Below are 14,236 nucleotides of genomic sequence, written 5' to 3' on the forward strand. Positions count from 1 at the left end.
GAGCGCAGTGGCGCCATCTCGGCTCACTGCAACCTCCACCTTCCAGGTTCAAGCAATTCTCCTGCCTCAGCCTCTCAAGTAGCTGGGATTATAGGTACATTCCACTACGCCTGGCTAATTTTTGTATTTTTAGTAGAGACAGGGTTTCGCCATGTTGGCCAGGCTGGTCTTGAACTCCTTAGCTCAAGCGATCCATCTGCCTTCACCTCCCAAAGTGCTGGAATTACAGGCGTGAGCCATTGTGCATGGCCGCCAACCTTGCTTTTGAAGTAGAAGGAAAGGACATGGATTTGTAGACTTTGTTTTTCTGGACTAAAAACATCCTTTAACTTCTCAGTAATACAAGTTTTTGAGGATTGATTCATTGTCTTCTAAGCACTTTTTTTTGAGAGTTTTGCTCTTGTCACCCAGGCTGGTGTGCAATGGCGCGATCTTGGCTCACTACAACCTCTGCCTCTCAGGTTCAAGGGATTCTCCAGCCTCAGCCTCCTGAGTAGCTGGGATTATAGGTGCCCACCACCATGCCCGGCTAATTTTTGTATTTTTAGTAGACACAGGGTTTCACCATGTTGGCCAGGCTAGACTCGAACTTCTGACCTCAGGTGATCTGCCTGCCTCGGCCTCCCAAAGTGCTGGGATTACAGGCATGAGCCACTGTGCCCAGCCAGTTTTCTAAGCACTTTGAAATTTAAATGCACTCTGTCTGTATTTTACAATATAACACACTAGACTAATAATTATTTTTACTCCCTGCTTTGAAGTTTTAGTGACAGGTTAGACAGGCATTGGTAGAGGAGAACTCTATTTTAATTAAAGTTGCTGGCCCTGACAGAAAGATTTATTAGTTAAGAGTTAGCCAGGGAGCCTAGTGACAGTGGCTGAACTTTACGGACACATAGGCCTTCTAATCTGGAAAGAAGGGGGCCAGATACTTACCTATTCTTTCCTTAGACACTTCCACTTGGTTCTAGAATTCATATCTACAGCTCATTCTATATCCAGATTAATTTTAGGGCCAATTTTCTCCTCCTTAATGCTGTGACTCTCACACTTAAAACTAACCGTGGCTTCCCTCGCCCCCAGGACATACCATAAACCCTGCAGCACCATGTTCAAGGCCCCCTGCACTGTCTGCCTTTCTGGTTCCGTCTTCCGCTCATTCCTTGGCCTCCTGTTAGACTGGACTTTCTCAATACACCTGACCTTGCCCCCCTTTTTTTTTTTTTGAGATGGAGTCTTGCTCTGCCGCCCAGGCTGGAGTGCAATGGCGCGATCTTTGCTCACTGCAACCGCCGCCTCCCAGGTTCAAGCGATTCTCCTGCCTCAGCCTCCTGAGTAGCTGAGCTTACGGGTGCGTGCCACCATGCCTGGCTAATTTTTGTATTTTTAGTAGAGGCAGGGTTTCAGGATGTTGGCCAGGCTGGTCTTGAACTCCTGACCTCAGGTGATCTGCCCGCCTTGGCCTCCCAAAGTGCTGGAATTACAGGCGTGGGCCACTGTGCCCAGCGACTTTGCCCTTTTATCCCTCCTTCTGTTTACTGGTGGGAGTCAGTGCCTCTGTCGTGTCCCTATCTGCAGCTATCAAAATTCTGCTTATTCCTAACGGTGGCGGATGTTGCAGACCTTCTCATTGTCAGAAGTGCTCCAGTACGTGCAGATCTTCTCTGCTGGGCTCGGAGTGTCCTGAGAACAGGAGCAGAGTTTTGTTCAGTTTTCTATACCCTGGGTCTAGAAGGGCTGCTTGCATGGCAAGGCCCTCATCAACTTTTTGTTTTTGTTTTTGAGACAGAGTCTTGCTTTATCCCCCAGGCGGGAGTACAGTGGCATGATTATGGCTCACTGCAGCCTTGGCCTCCTGGGCTCAAGCGATCCTCCCAGCTCAGCACCCCCCAGCCCCCAGTAACCAGGACTACAGGCGCATACCACCATGCCTGGCTAATTTTAAAAATTGTGTCACTATGTTGCCCAGGCTGGTCTCAAATCACTGCTTCAAATGACTCAAACCACTCCTACCTGGGCCTCTCAAAGTGCTGGGATTACAGGTGTGAGCCACCGCACCTGACTCCCCCACCCTTTAAAAAAAAGTGTAACCATTAGCCAACCAGGGGCTCCTTGAACTTTTGGTCAGGGAATGAGAGGAAGCAACAGTATAGGAGGCATCTCTGGCTTGGAGACAGAGCTGAGATCTGGTTTCACCTTTGTGCTTATTAGCAGTGAGTCTCAGGGAAGTTACTTAATCAGTACCCTTATCAGGGTATGATAAATGAGATAATATGTACTAAAGGAAGGAATTAGTTGTCATTAGTAGCAGTAATTAGGACATGGCCTGGCTAAAATGCCGCCCACCTCCTTTCTGGAGTTGTTCCATCACTGGTTGGAGGTGGTGCCTTCTGTTTAGGAGACCTGTGGGAGCTAGTTGGCCACATTGCTTGGCCCTCATCATCTGCCGCCACAGGTTGCACTCAGTTGTCTGCAGATCTTATCTCTCCTTTGAGATCAGAAGCACTTCAAGAATAGCACCAAGCACTGGCAGCACCTGTTCCCTCTTACTATAGCCCAATGGGACAGTTGGCAATGCCTGGAGACATTTTTGGTTGTCATGCCTGTGGGGCATAAGCTGCTGCTATAGGCCCAGGATGCTGCTGAACATCCTGCAGTGCACAGAACATTCCCCTGAAACAAAGAATTCTCCAGCACAAAATATGCTGAGATTGAGAAGCTCTGCCATAGCCAAGAATAATGCCAAGTGCACATATAGTAATGTAGTGTGTGTACTGCATTTCCATGAAATGGTGAACATCTTGGGTTGTGGGACTGAAGTTGTAATTTAGTCCTTTAGAGGGAAAAGACATTGTAGCTGATACTAACTGATTTCCCCCATGGCCAGGGACTGTGCTCAGCTGTTTACATATGATATTTAATCCTCCTTACCACCCTACAAAGATGGGCTTCTTTATTACCCTGATTTTACAGTTGTGGAGGCTGAGGCTTAGAGTGATGAAGTAACTTGTTCAAGATGACAATTTTTTTTTTTTTTTTTGAGACAGAATCTCACTCTGTCACCCAGGCTAGAGTGCAATGGCATGATCTTGGCTCACTGCAACCTCCCCCTCATAGGTTCAAGCGATTCCCCTGCCTCAGCCTCCCGAGTAGCTGGGATTACAGGCGCCTGCCACCATGCCTGGCTAATTTTTTGTATCTTAGTAGAGATGGGGTTTCACCCTGTTGGCCAGGCTGTTCTCAAACTCCTGACCTCAGGTGATCCACCCGCCTCAGCCTCTCAAAGTGCTGGGATTACAGGCGTGAGCCATCGCGCCCAGCTGATGACAAATCTTAACAAGTAGTAGAAGGGGATTTAAATTCAGATCTCTAGGTCTTTAAACTCCAGCGCCAGTAAAGGGAGTTGGCTTGAAACTCCAGAGCACTGTGACTCTCACCCCTTAATTCATACCCTTAACCACTGTATAACCTACTTCCTCTTGTGAACCTTTGAAAATAACTTGATTTTTTTTTATTTTTTTAAAAAATTTAAATAAATTCAGGATTTTGAATTACAGTTGATAAAATGAGGCAGTAATTTGTGCCATAGTACCTGGGACTTTAAACCTAAGGAATTGTTAGGCTAGGCCTAAAATGTATTAGATTAAATTCCCTTGCTTGTGTGATGTCACAACCCAGCCGTTTCAACAAAGTAGGAAAAGGGATAGATTTAAAGAACACTGTGGAATCAGGAGATTCACAGAAATTAAGGAAACTCTTAGGAGTTGGGGAAAATAGGAAATATCAAAGGAAAAATGCCGGATTCAGGGATGGTATGAAGTTCTAGAAAAGGTATGGAAGTGTTTCTCTCCTTGCCACGTGCCACCCCAGCTTCTGTGCCCTTCATTTGAAGCCAGGAGATTTCAATTTCATCTGTCTGAACTCTCCTGACAATATAATTGTTTGTTTTTTGGGGGGTAGAAGTCTCGCTCTGTCTCCCAGGCTGGAGTGCAATGGTGTGATCTCGGCTTACCGCAACCTCCGCCTCCTGGACTCAAGCGATTCTCCTGCCTCAGCCTCCTGAGTAGCTGGGATTACAGATGTCTGCCACCACACCTGGTTAATTTTTGTATTTGTTAGTAGAGCCGGGATTTTGCCATGTTGACCAGGCTTTGCAATGGAATTTAGTGGGAAAAGAGGGCAATCATTATAACATAAGCTTATAAAATATATTGTTTTCTAGGCTATATAAAGTAGTAAAGTCTAGGAATAACAATTTAAATTATTATGTTTGAATTATAAGAAGTAAAAAATTTATGATGTTTAAAATGTGAAATTTTCCCTAAATTTGAACCGAGCATTTCCTTCTCTCTTTTTCATTAAAAAAAAAAAAATTTTTTTTTTTTAGGTGAAAGACCAAAGAAACCAATCCCTCTTCAGGATCAGACTGTCAGAGATGAAAAAGGAAGGTATAAACGATTCCACGGGGCCTTTAGTGGAGGTTTCTCTGCTGGATACTTCAATACTGTTGGCTCAAAAGAAGGTATGATTTTCCTAACTGTAGCTATTATACCATTAAAGCAAATGATCAAAATATTGATTCTCCCTCACCCTTGCTTTTTTTTTTTTGAGATGGAGTCTCACTCTTTCACCCAGGCTGGAGTGCTGTTGTGTGATCTCGGCTTACTGCAACCTCCACCTCCCAGGTTAAGCGATTCGGGTTAAGCGATTCTCCTGCCTCCGCCTCCCAGTTAGCTGGGATTACAGGCGCATGCCACTACGCCCGGCTAATTTGAAAAAAATACTTTTAGTAGAGACAGGAGTTTCACCATGTTGGCCAGGCTGGTCTCAAACTCTTGACCTTGAGTGATCTGCCCACCTTGGCCTCCAAAAGTGCTGGGATTACAGGTGTGAGCCACTGCACCCGGCCACCTTTGCTTTTTTTTTTTGAAATGGAGTCTTGCACTGTTGCCCAGGCTGGAGGGCAGTGGCATGATCTTGGCTCACTGCAACCTCCGCCTCCTGGGTTCAAGCGATTCTCCTGCCTCAGCCTCCCCCGTAGGTGGAATTACAGGCGCCTGCCACCAAGCCCAGCTAATTTTTTTTGTATTTTTAGTAGAGACAGGGTTTCACTATGTTGGCCAATGTGGTCTCTAACTCCTGGCCTCAAGTGATCCACCTGTCTCGGCCTCCCAAAGTGCTGGGATTACAGGTGTGAGCCACCGTGCTCAGCTTTCTCTGAACATACACTGTAACCTCTTGTGTTCTTTGGATATTTGGATGTTTCCAGAGTCAACTTATATCTTGTTCATTGATTGCAACCTTATGGTGAAAGAGTTTTCTTCCACTTTGTAAAAAAATGCATACCTTCTAATCAGATGATTAAATGATGATAATGACTTCGGTTTTTATTATGTCTTGCCATTCATGAAATACTCTTACACAGTCTTTCAGTTAATCATCGACTGTGTCTCGTGACTCAGTGAGAGGAGGGCAGGTGTCACAGGGATCTTTCGATGAGGCCACCAAGGGTCAGAGAGGTTAAGGAGCCAGCATGGTGTTAGTGCTGAGGGAAGAGCCACCAGGTGCCCTCTTTAGACACTGGGGACCATAGCAAGACTGGCTCCTCAGTGCTCTCTACCTGGGGAAAAGTCAGTTAAATATTTTATGTTATGTACTTTTATAAATGCCAAGTTGTTTAAAGTATTATATGTTTTAAGATATATTAATCTAGAAGCATTTTTTTGAACTGGAAGAAATGGCTTTCTATATCTCAGTTATGAATGGAAGATGAACTGATTTTATTACATGTGCTGCCGAAGTGAGCACGGAAGATGAATTGATTAACTCACATAGCAATTATCAAGAAAAAGGTGGGCTAGATCTTTTATAATTTTTTTTTTTTTCCTGAGATGTAGTCTCGCTCTGTCGCCCAGGCTGGAGTGCAATGGCACGACCTCGGCTCACTTCAACCTCCGCCTCCTGGGTTCAAGCGATTCTCCTGCCTCAGCCTCCCGAGTAGCTGGGACTACAGGCGACTGCCACCACACCCAGCTGATTTTTGTATTTTAGTAGAGATGGGATTTCACCATGTTGTTCAGGCTGGTCTCGAACTCCTGACCTCAAGTGATCCACCCGCCTCAGCCTCCCCAAGTGCTGGGATTACAGGCGCGAGCCACTGTGCCCGGCCTTACCATTTTATTTATTTAATTAATTTATTTTTTGAGACAGGGTCTCACTCTGTTGCCCAGGCTTTAGTGCAGTGGTGCGCCTACTGAGAGTAGACCTTCCCCAGATGCCTCAGCTCACAAGACCCTTGGAGAGAATCAGGAAGGAGGTGCATCCCTCTTAGAGAAAACTAAACAACTTTATATGCAGAGGTTACAGACATATGTGACCTCCAGAGCATTCCCTGTTTGTAGACATGGGACATGCTCGGTAACCATGGTCAGGGAACAAGGCCATCAGTTACAGGATTCCAGTGTCTGTTGGAACTGGGGGCCTGGCAGAGCCATTGCCCTTGGACCTGCCAGGTTGAGTCTTTGGCCAGGGTACCCTGAATGTTGCCTGGATTCCTTCTGTTACTCTCTCTTTATCCATCGTGACTGATTAGAACACCTTGACATCATATCTTTACCCTTGATCTTAGCCAAAAGGCCTAGAAGCGATGACATCATTTCTTTAGATATGTTAATATGACAGTGGAGGTTGCTGGTCTCAGGTCCTTCATTTTAAGGTGACCTTGCATCTGTCCGCTCAGATCTGCTGTGTTCATTTCATAGTTTAACTTTCAATGTGTAATTCTATATCTCTTGGTTTCACTTTCTTATGGGGAAACCTTAATGTATCCACTAAGTTTTGCATCAGGGGATACAGGGATTAATAAGAAATTTATGTGGAATAATTATGTCTATATAAGCAGTGAGATGGGAAGTAGCTAAGAGTTTATAGTTATTGGGAGTTTCAAGTCCATACATGTTATTTAATCATTTACTCGTAGATCCAAATACTCTCTAGGATTGTAAAGCTCTAAACTCTTTTTTTTTTTCAGGATGGACACCCTCTACCTTTGTGTCTTCACGACAGAACAGAGCAGACAAATCTGTTCTTGGTCCTGAAGATTTTATGGATGAAGAGGTGGGTGTGCAAAACTTTAATTGCCAATTAGCTGGTGGGACAGGTCTAGTTGGCCTCTGTAAGTGCCTTCTCTCTCCCTAGAAGGTCCAATGTACAATTTCCTCTTTGTTTGTAAGGCTTTATCTTTTAGGTATTTGATGTACAGTGTCATGTACATCAGTAGAGTCTTGTTCATTGGAGGAGCATTTTATACTGGGGCCAATTTCTAAAATCAAGAGTGTAAGGGGAAAGTCATATACAGACAATTTACTTGAAAAGCCTCCATTGCCTCAAAAGCTCAGTATCTATGGTACTGGGTCTGCAGCTTTCCACAGTAACTCTCAGGCACACTGCAGTAAAGAACTGTGAGTGACTGCACTAAAATTAAATTTCTGCTACCTTAAAACCTGGTCGTGGATTCACCCATGATAAAGATTAAATAGGGAGGGAGAGCATCAGGAAGAATAGCTAATGCATGCTGGGCTTAATGCCTAGGTGATGAGTTGCTCTGTGCAGCAAACCTCCATGACACACGTTTACCTGTGTAACAAACCTGCACATCCTGCACATGTACCCTGGAACTTAAAATAAAAGTTGAAGGAAAAAAAAGATTAAATAAAACATTTATATCAGCATGCGTTAGGCTGCAGGTAAGAGGGAAGAAGGTCTCCTTCCTTTTTTGAGTAGCATCATCTAGAAGGAAATATATCTCATGTAGCAAGAAGTCTAGATGTGCTGAGACTCCAGGCTCTCTCTTCTCAATCTTCTGCTGGCAGCTTGTCTTTTTTTTTTTTTTTTTTTTTTTGAGATGGAGTCTCGCTCTGTCGCCCAGGCTGGAGTGCAGTGGCGCGATCTCGGCTCACTGCAAGCTCCGCCTCCTGGGTTCACGCCATTCTCCTGCCTCAGCCTCCTGAGTAGCTGGGACTACAGGTGCCTGCCACTATGCCTGGCTAATTTTTTGTATTTTTAGTAGAGACGGAGTTTCACCGTGTTAGCCAGGATGGTCTCGATCTCCTGACCTTGTGATCCACCCTCCTCAGCCTCCCAAAGTGCTGGGATTACAGGTGTGAGCCACTGCGCCTGGCCGGCAGCTTGTCTTTATACTACCTCTCCTTATGATTGCAAAATGGCTGTAGTAGTTCCAGGTGGCACATCCAGGATGACGTTGCCCAAGATAACTTTCCTCTTGGTCCCTTTCCTTTTCTTTTTTTTTTTTTTTACCTGAGACGGAATCTTGCTCTGTTGCCCAGGCTGGAGTGCAGTGGCGCTATCTCACTGCAACCTCTGCCTGCCAGGTTCAAGTGATTCTCCTGCCTCAGCCTCCCGAGTAGCTGGGATTACAGGCACATGCACCACCATGCCCAGCTAATTTTTGTATTTTTAGTAGAGACGGGGTTTCACCATATTGGCCAGGCTGGTCTCGGACTCCTGACCTCAGGTGATCCACCCACCTCGGCCTCCCAAAGTCCTGGGATTACAGGTGTGAGCCACCACACCCGGCAGTCTCTTTTCTTAAAAGCAAAGTAGCTTTTCATATAAATCCTACCATGAATTTTCTCTACATTTGCTTGCACAAATTGCTTTACATGCCCATTCCTAACGCAGTCCCTGGCAAGGAAAGTGGGATCAAAATGACTGGCTTAGATAAGACACAAAGCCCCACTTCCTAATCCTGCCTCCCCAACACTGGGAGTACCACTCCTGCAGTGTGTGCCTAGACAACATCAGGACTCTGCAAGGAAAGAGGAAACGTGACAATGGTTGGACAGGCAGCCAGCAACATCTGCTCCAGTAAAGGCAAAGGCACCTGACTCTAGGCCTGGCACTCACACTTGCGAATGCTTGCTGGCTGGGACTCCAAGCTTGTCCTCTTCATGCTGACCTTTGAGATACTGTCGAGAAGAACACGGCTCTTACTTCCTGTCTTCCCAGGTTGGTCATGCTCGGGGTGGCCCTGATGAGCAGCGACTATCATGCCCTGCCCTTGGCCACTGGCTTTAACTTGTGTGAGGATGAGTTTCTAAAGTCAGTGTGAGGCCGGGCACAGTAGCTCATGCCTGTAATCCCAGCACTTTGGGAGGCTGAGGCGGGTGGATCACCTGAGGTCAGGAGTTCGAGACCAGCCTGACCAACATAGCGAAATCCCATCTCTACTAAAAACACAAAAAATTAGCCGGGCATGGTGGTGTGTGCCTGTAATCCCAGCTACTTGGGAGGCTGAGGCAGGAGAATCACTTGAATCCGGGAGGCAGAGGTTGCAGTGAGCCCAGATTGCGTCGTTGCACTCTAGCCTGGGCAACAAGAGAGAAACTGTCTCAAAAAAAATAAAATAAAATAAAAATAAAGTTAGTGTGTATGTCTGTCGCTCTGCTGATCCAGACCTAAATTTTGTATTTTTAACTTTTTTTAACAGAAATAAAACTATGTGATGTATTGTGTAAAGTCACTTTCCAAATAATTCTGTTTGAATTTTTTTGAAGGATCTTAGTGAATTTGGGATAGCACCTAAAGCGATTGTCACCACAGACGATTTTGCCTCCAAAACCAAAGACAGAATACGAGAAAAGGCCAGGCAGTTGGCCGCTGCCACTGCCCCTATTCCTGGAGCCACCCTCCTTGATGACCTCATAACGCCAGCAAAGTGAGCATTTCCTTTTGACTGTTGTGATCTTAGCACCGGTGTTTTGCATATGTATGATTCTCTTGCTGAGGGATGGTTTGATTGCAAGTAAGACAAGCCTTCTTAGGCTCAAAGTCTAAGTGAAAAAGGGGGTTTTGCCTAAAGGATCTTGCACTATCACTGCACGGAGAGATTAAGAACTCCAGCCACTAGCTGTGCTGCTGGGGCTCGCAGAGGGTGGAGAGCTGTTAGGAATTGCAGTAACTTCTCCCACCACCCCTCCAGACCTTATAGCCTCGCTCCTGTCTGCCTCCTTCTACCCTCACTTTCTGTGTATCTCCTTGTGCTCCTGGGCTTGTGGTCTGATATGGCAGCCTTAGACCTTCAGGGATTCTCAGGCCACATACTTGGCAAGGACTATCTAGAGTCCCTGTGATCCCATCATAAAGGCCCAGAAGAGAGGTCATCTGATTGACTTCCCCAGTTCAGGCGTGCACCCCAGTGCAGCCTGCTGTGGCTGGAATGGCAGGGTCACGCCAGTTGTAATGTAGGTGAGGGCAAGGGCCCAGGCAAGACAGGCCTAGGAACTGAGCAGGAACTCAGAAGCCGCTTATTTCATATTCTTTGTTAATGTTATTTTGAAAAGTTCATTTTCAATGCCTTGCTATCCTAGATTATCTGTTGGTTTCGAATTGCTAAGAAAAATGGGTTGGAAAGAAGGACAAGGAGTTGGTCCTCGAGTAAAGAGACGGCCACGCCGACAGAAACCTGGTGTGTATGTTAATTGATTAACTGGTATCACTGCTGCAGCGTACTTTTTTTTTTTTTTTTTTTTGAGACAGAGTCTTGCTCCGTTGCCCAGGCTGGAGTGCAGTGGTGCGATCCTGGCGCACTGCAGCCTTGACCTGGGCTCAAGTGATCCTTCCACGTCAGCCCCGCAAGTAGCTGGGACCACAGGCATATGCCACTACACCAGGCTAATTTTTTGTATTTTTTGTAGAGACAGGGTTTTGCCATGTTGCCCAGGCCCAGGCTGAGGATTGCCTGAGCAAATTCCAATAAACAAAATAGCTGGGCCCAGTGGTATGTGCGTCTTTGAAGGCTTTTTATGTGTAACACATGACAGCTTCCAGAAAGGCTGTGCTAGTTTATGCTTCTGCCAGCAGCATGTGAGAGTTCATGTTTCCTACCCTCCCCCAAACTGTCACAGTTTAACATTATTACTTGTTCCTTATTTCTTGCCCTAAGTCTCCCCAGCCAGACTGTAAGTGACTCTTTGAGGGCAACAGTCATTTCTTTTGGGTTCCTCATGCCATGGGGCAGTATTGGTTACTCATTGAGCACATTACTGCCAGGTAGGGCAGGTGCTGGTAGAAAATGATTCCTGGCTGGGTGCAGTGACTCATACCTATAATCCTAGCAGTTTGGGATGCTGAGGTGAGAGGATCTTTGAGCCTAGGTGTTTGAGACCAGCCTGGGCAACATGGTGAAACCCTGCCTCTACCAAATATACCAAAATTAGCCAGATGTGGTGGAGCGCACCTGTACTCCCAGCTACGACTCAGGAGAGTGAGTTGGGAGGATGGCTTTAGTCCAGAAGGTTGAGGCTACAGTGAGCTATGATCATGCCGCTGTACTTCAGCCTGGGTGACAGGGCGAGACCCTGTTTCTAAAACAATTCCCAGTTACCTGCCTCTCACCGTAATGCTGTAGCAAATTTTATAAATGTACCCATGTACCTCTGAAGAGTATCAGTGAGTTTTTTTTTTTTTTTTTTGAGATGGAGTTTTGCTCTTGTTGCCCAGGCTGAAGTGCAATGCACGATCTTGGCTCACTGCAACCTCTGCCTCCCGGGTTCAAGCGATTCTCCTGCCTCAGCCTCCTGATTAGCTGGGATTACAGGCTTGCGCCACCATGCCTGGCTATTTTTTTTGTATTTTTTGTAGAGACGGGGTTTCTCCATGTTGGTCAGGCTGGTCTCGAACTCCCAACCTTGTGATCCACCTGCCTCAGCCTCCCAAAGTACTGGGATTACAGGCATGACCCACTGCGCCCAGCCATTTTTTAAAAAATTTTTTGTGGAGGCGGAATCTCACTATGTTACCCAGGCTGGTCTTGAACTCCTGGGCTCAAGCGATCCTCTCACCTCAGCCTCCCAGAGTGCTGGGATTACAGGTGTGGTTCACTGCGCCCGGCCTGGTTGGGGTTTTCTATTTGTAGTCACTCATGACTATTGCATTTGAAATCTCTTTTCTAGATCCTGGAGTCAAAATCTATGGCTGTGCATTACCCCCTGGAAGCTCGGAAGGATCTGAGGTATTGCACGGTCTGACTGACCTTCAGTTTGGTACAATAGCACCTGTTTCTGTGTGACTGCGAAATTTTAGGATTGGAGACAATTTTAGAAATCAGATCCAATAACTATACAGTGAAATACTCATACCCTAAAGCTATCCTCATTATATCAGCATACATATTCAGCAACATGCCAGCACCACAGATACCCAGGTCTGTTCAGCTTCATAGAATGGAGTTGGTGTTAGCATCCTTTGTGCCAGAAAGTGATTTAGTCATTTGTAACAGCACCAATGAAAGTTTGCTAATTGTTCTGTGTTGCATTAATCACTGCGTTTTCAATTAGTATTTTGTGGGTTTACTTTGCATCATTCAGTGACTCACCTTAATTCCACTTTAAATGGAAATAGGGTGAAGATGATGACTACTTGCCTGATAATGTGACCTTTGCACCCAAAGATGTCACACCTGTGGATTTCACACCTAAAGATAATGTGCATGGTCTGGCCTACAAGGGCCTGGATCCCCACCAGGCACTGTTTGGAACTTCGGGAGAACATTTTAATCTTTTCAGTGGTGGTTCTGAGAGAGCTGGCAATCTTGGAGAAATTGGACTGAATAAAGGAAGAAAATTGGGAATTTCAGGCCAGGTAAAATTATTTTCTATTTTATAAAGGGGGAGTCATTGATAAATTAGTCTACTTTCTTTCTTTCTTCTTTTTTTAAATTTAATTTTATTTTTTTTTTGCACACAAAACAATAAACATTTTCTAAAAGTACATACGAACAAAGAGATGCATATCAAACATATTAGGAAGGTTGCACATGGGAAGACAGGGAATAGAAATGGGGGGTGGGAATTAAAGAAAATAAATAAGAGAGGGACTTTGTATAGATCAATGATAATAACTCAATCCTCTATTTGACAAAGAAGAAGGAGAAGGAAGAGGAAGAAAAAGAAAGTGGGATAAAGGATCAGAAAGGGAGGAAAATAGAAAAAATTAGAGTATGACTCCAGGGTAGACCTGTTTTGTTGTCGCTTGGTTCGTTGGTTGGTTTGACAGTTGTATTTCTCATATGTTTCGCCATGTTGGCCAGGCTGGTCTCGAGCTCCCAGCCTCAAGTGATCAACCCGCCTCAGCCTCCCAGAGTACTGGGACTACAGGCATGAGCCACCACATCCAGCCCCCACATTGCTTCTGGCCTCTGTGGTAGAACTCCCAGACGGGGCGGTCAGGCAGAGGCGCTCCCCACATCCCAGACGGGGCGGCCAGGCAGAGGTGCTCCTCACTTCCCAGACGTGGTGGCCGGGCAGAGACGCTCCTCATTTCCTAGACGGGGTGGCGGCCGGGCAGAGGGGCTCCTCACTTCCCAGACGGGGTGGCTGGGCAGAGGCGCTCCTCACTTCCCAGACGATGGGTGGCCGGGCAGAGGTGCTCCTCACTTCCCAGACGGGGCGGCCGGGCAGAGGCGCTCCTCACTTCCCAGACGGGGCGGCCGCGCAGAGGCGCTCCTCACTTCCCAGACGGGGCGGCCGCGCAGAGGGGCTCCTCACTTCCCAGACGATGGGCGGCCAGGCAGAGTCGCTCCTCACATCCCAGACGATGGGCGGCCAGGCAGAGACGTTCCTCACTTCCTAGACGGGGTGGCGGCCGGGCAGAGGCGCTCCTCACCTCCCAGACGGGGCGGCCAGGCAGAGGAGCTCCTCATAACCCAGACGATGGGCGGCCAGGCAGAGACGTTCCCCACCTCCCAGACGGGGCGGTGGCCGGGCAGAGGCTGCAATCCCAGCACCCTGGGAGGCCAAGGCAGGCGGCTGGGAGGCGGAGGCTGCAGCGAGCCAAGACCACGCCACCGCACTCGAGCCCGGGCAACACCGAGCACCGAATGAGCGAGCCTCCGTCTGCAGTCCCAGCACCTCGGGAGGCCGAGGCGGGCAGAGCACTGGAGGTCGGGAGCTGGAGACCAGTCCGGCCGACATGGCGAAACTGCACCTCCAGCCAAAGGAGAAAAACGAGGGAGGGGTGGTGGCGCGTGGCGGCAATCCCACGCAGCCCGCAGGCCAGGGCAGGAGAATCACGGGAGCCGGACGCAGGGAATCTGCAGCGAGCCGAGTTTACTCCAGCCTGGGCCAGAGAAGGAAGAAGAAGAAAGGAAGGAAGGAAGGAGGGAGGGAAGGAGGGAGGGCGGGCGGGCGGGCAGGCAGGCAGGCAGGCCTTTCTTCTT

At 47.2% G+C, this 14,236-nt stretch overlaps 1 protein-coding gene across 2 annotated transcripts in view; it reads left to right on the forward strand.

Moving 5' to 3' along the window:
* Positions 1-14,236, forward strand: part of GPATCH1 (G-patch domain containing 1) — a 47,879-nt gene that overhangs the window by 2,555 nt on the left and 31,088 nt on the right. For both annotated transcript variants that reach the window (XM_032170384.2, XM_058425392.1), the window contains exons 2-7: positions 4,388-4,522; positions 7,031-7,116; positions 9,576-9,736; positions 10,389-10,486; positions 11,973-12,031; positions 12,421-12,660. In XM_032170384.2, coding sequence (XP_032026275.1) covers positions 4,388-4,522; positions 7,031-7,116; positions 9,576-9,736; positions 10,389-10,486; positions 11,973-12,031; positions 12,421-12,660 — 779 coding nt within the window. The remainder of the gene's footprint in view (positions 1-4,387; positions 4,523-7,030; positions 7,117-9,575; positions 9,737-10,388; positions 10,487-11,972; positions 12,032-12,420; positions 12,661-14,236) is intronic.

This window comes from Hylobates moloch, unplaced genomic scaffold (assembly GCF_009828535.3).
Source record: "Hylobates moloch isolate HMO894 unplaced genomic scaffold, HMol_V3 SCAFFOLD_12, whole genome shotgun sequence".
In the NCBI taxonomy this organism is placed as follows: domain Eukaryota; kingdom Metazoa; phylum Chordata; class Mammalia; order Primates; family Hylobatidae; genus Hylobates; species Hylobates moloch.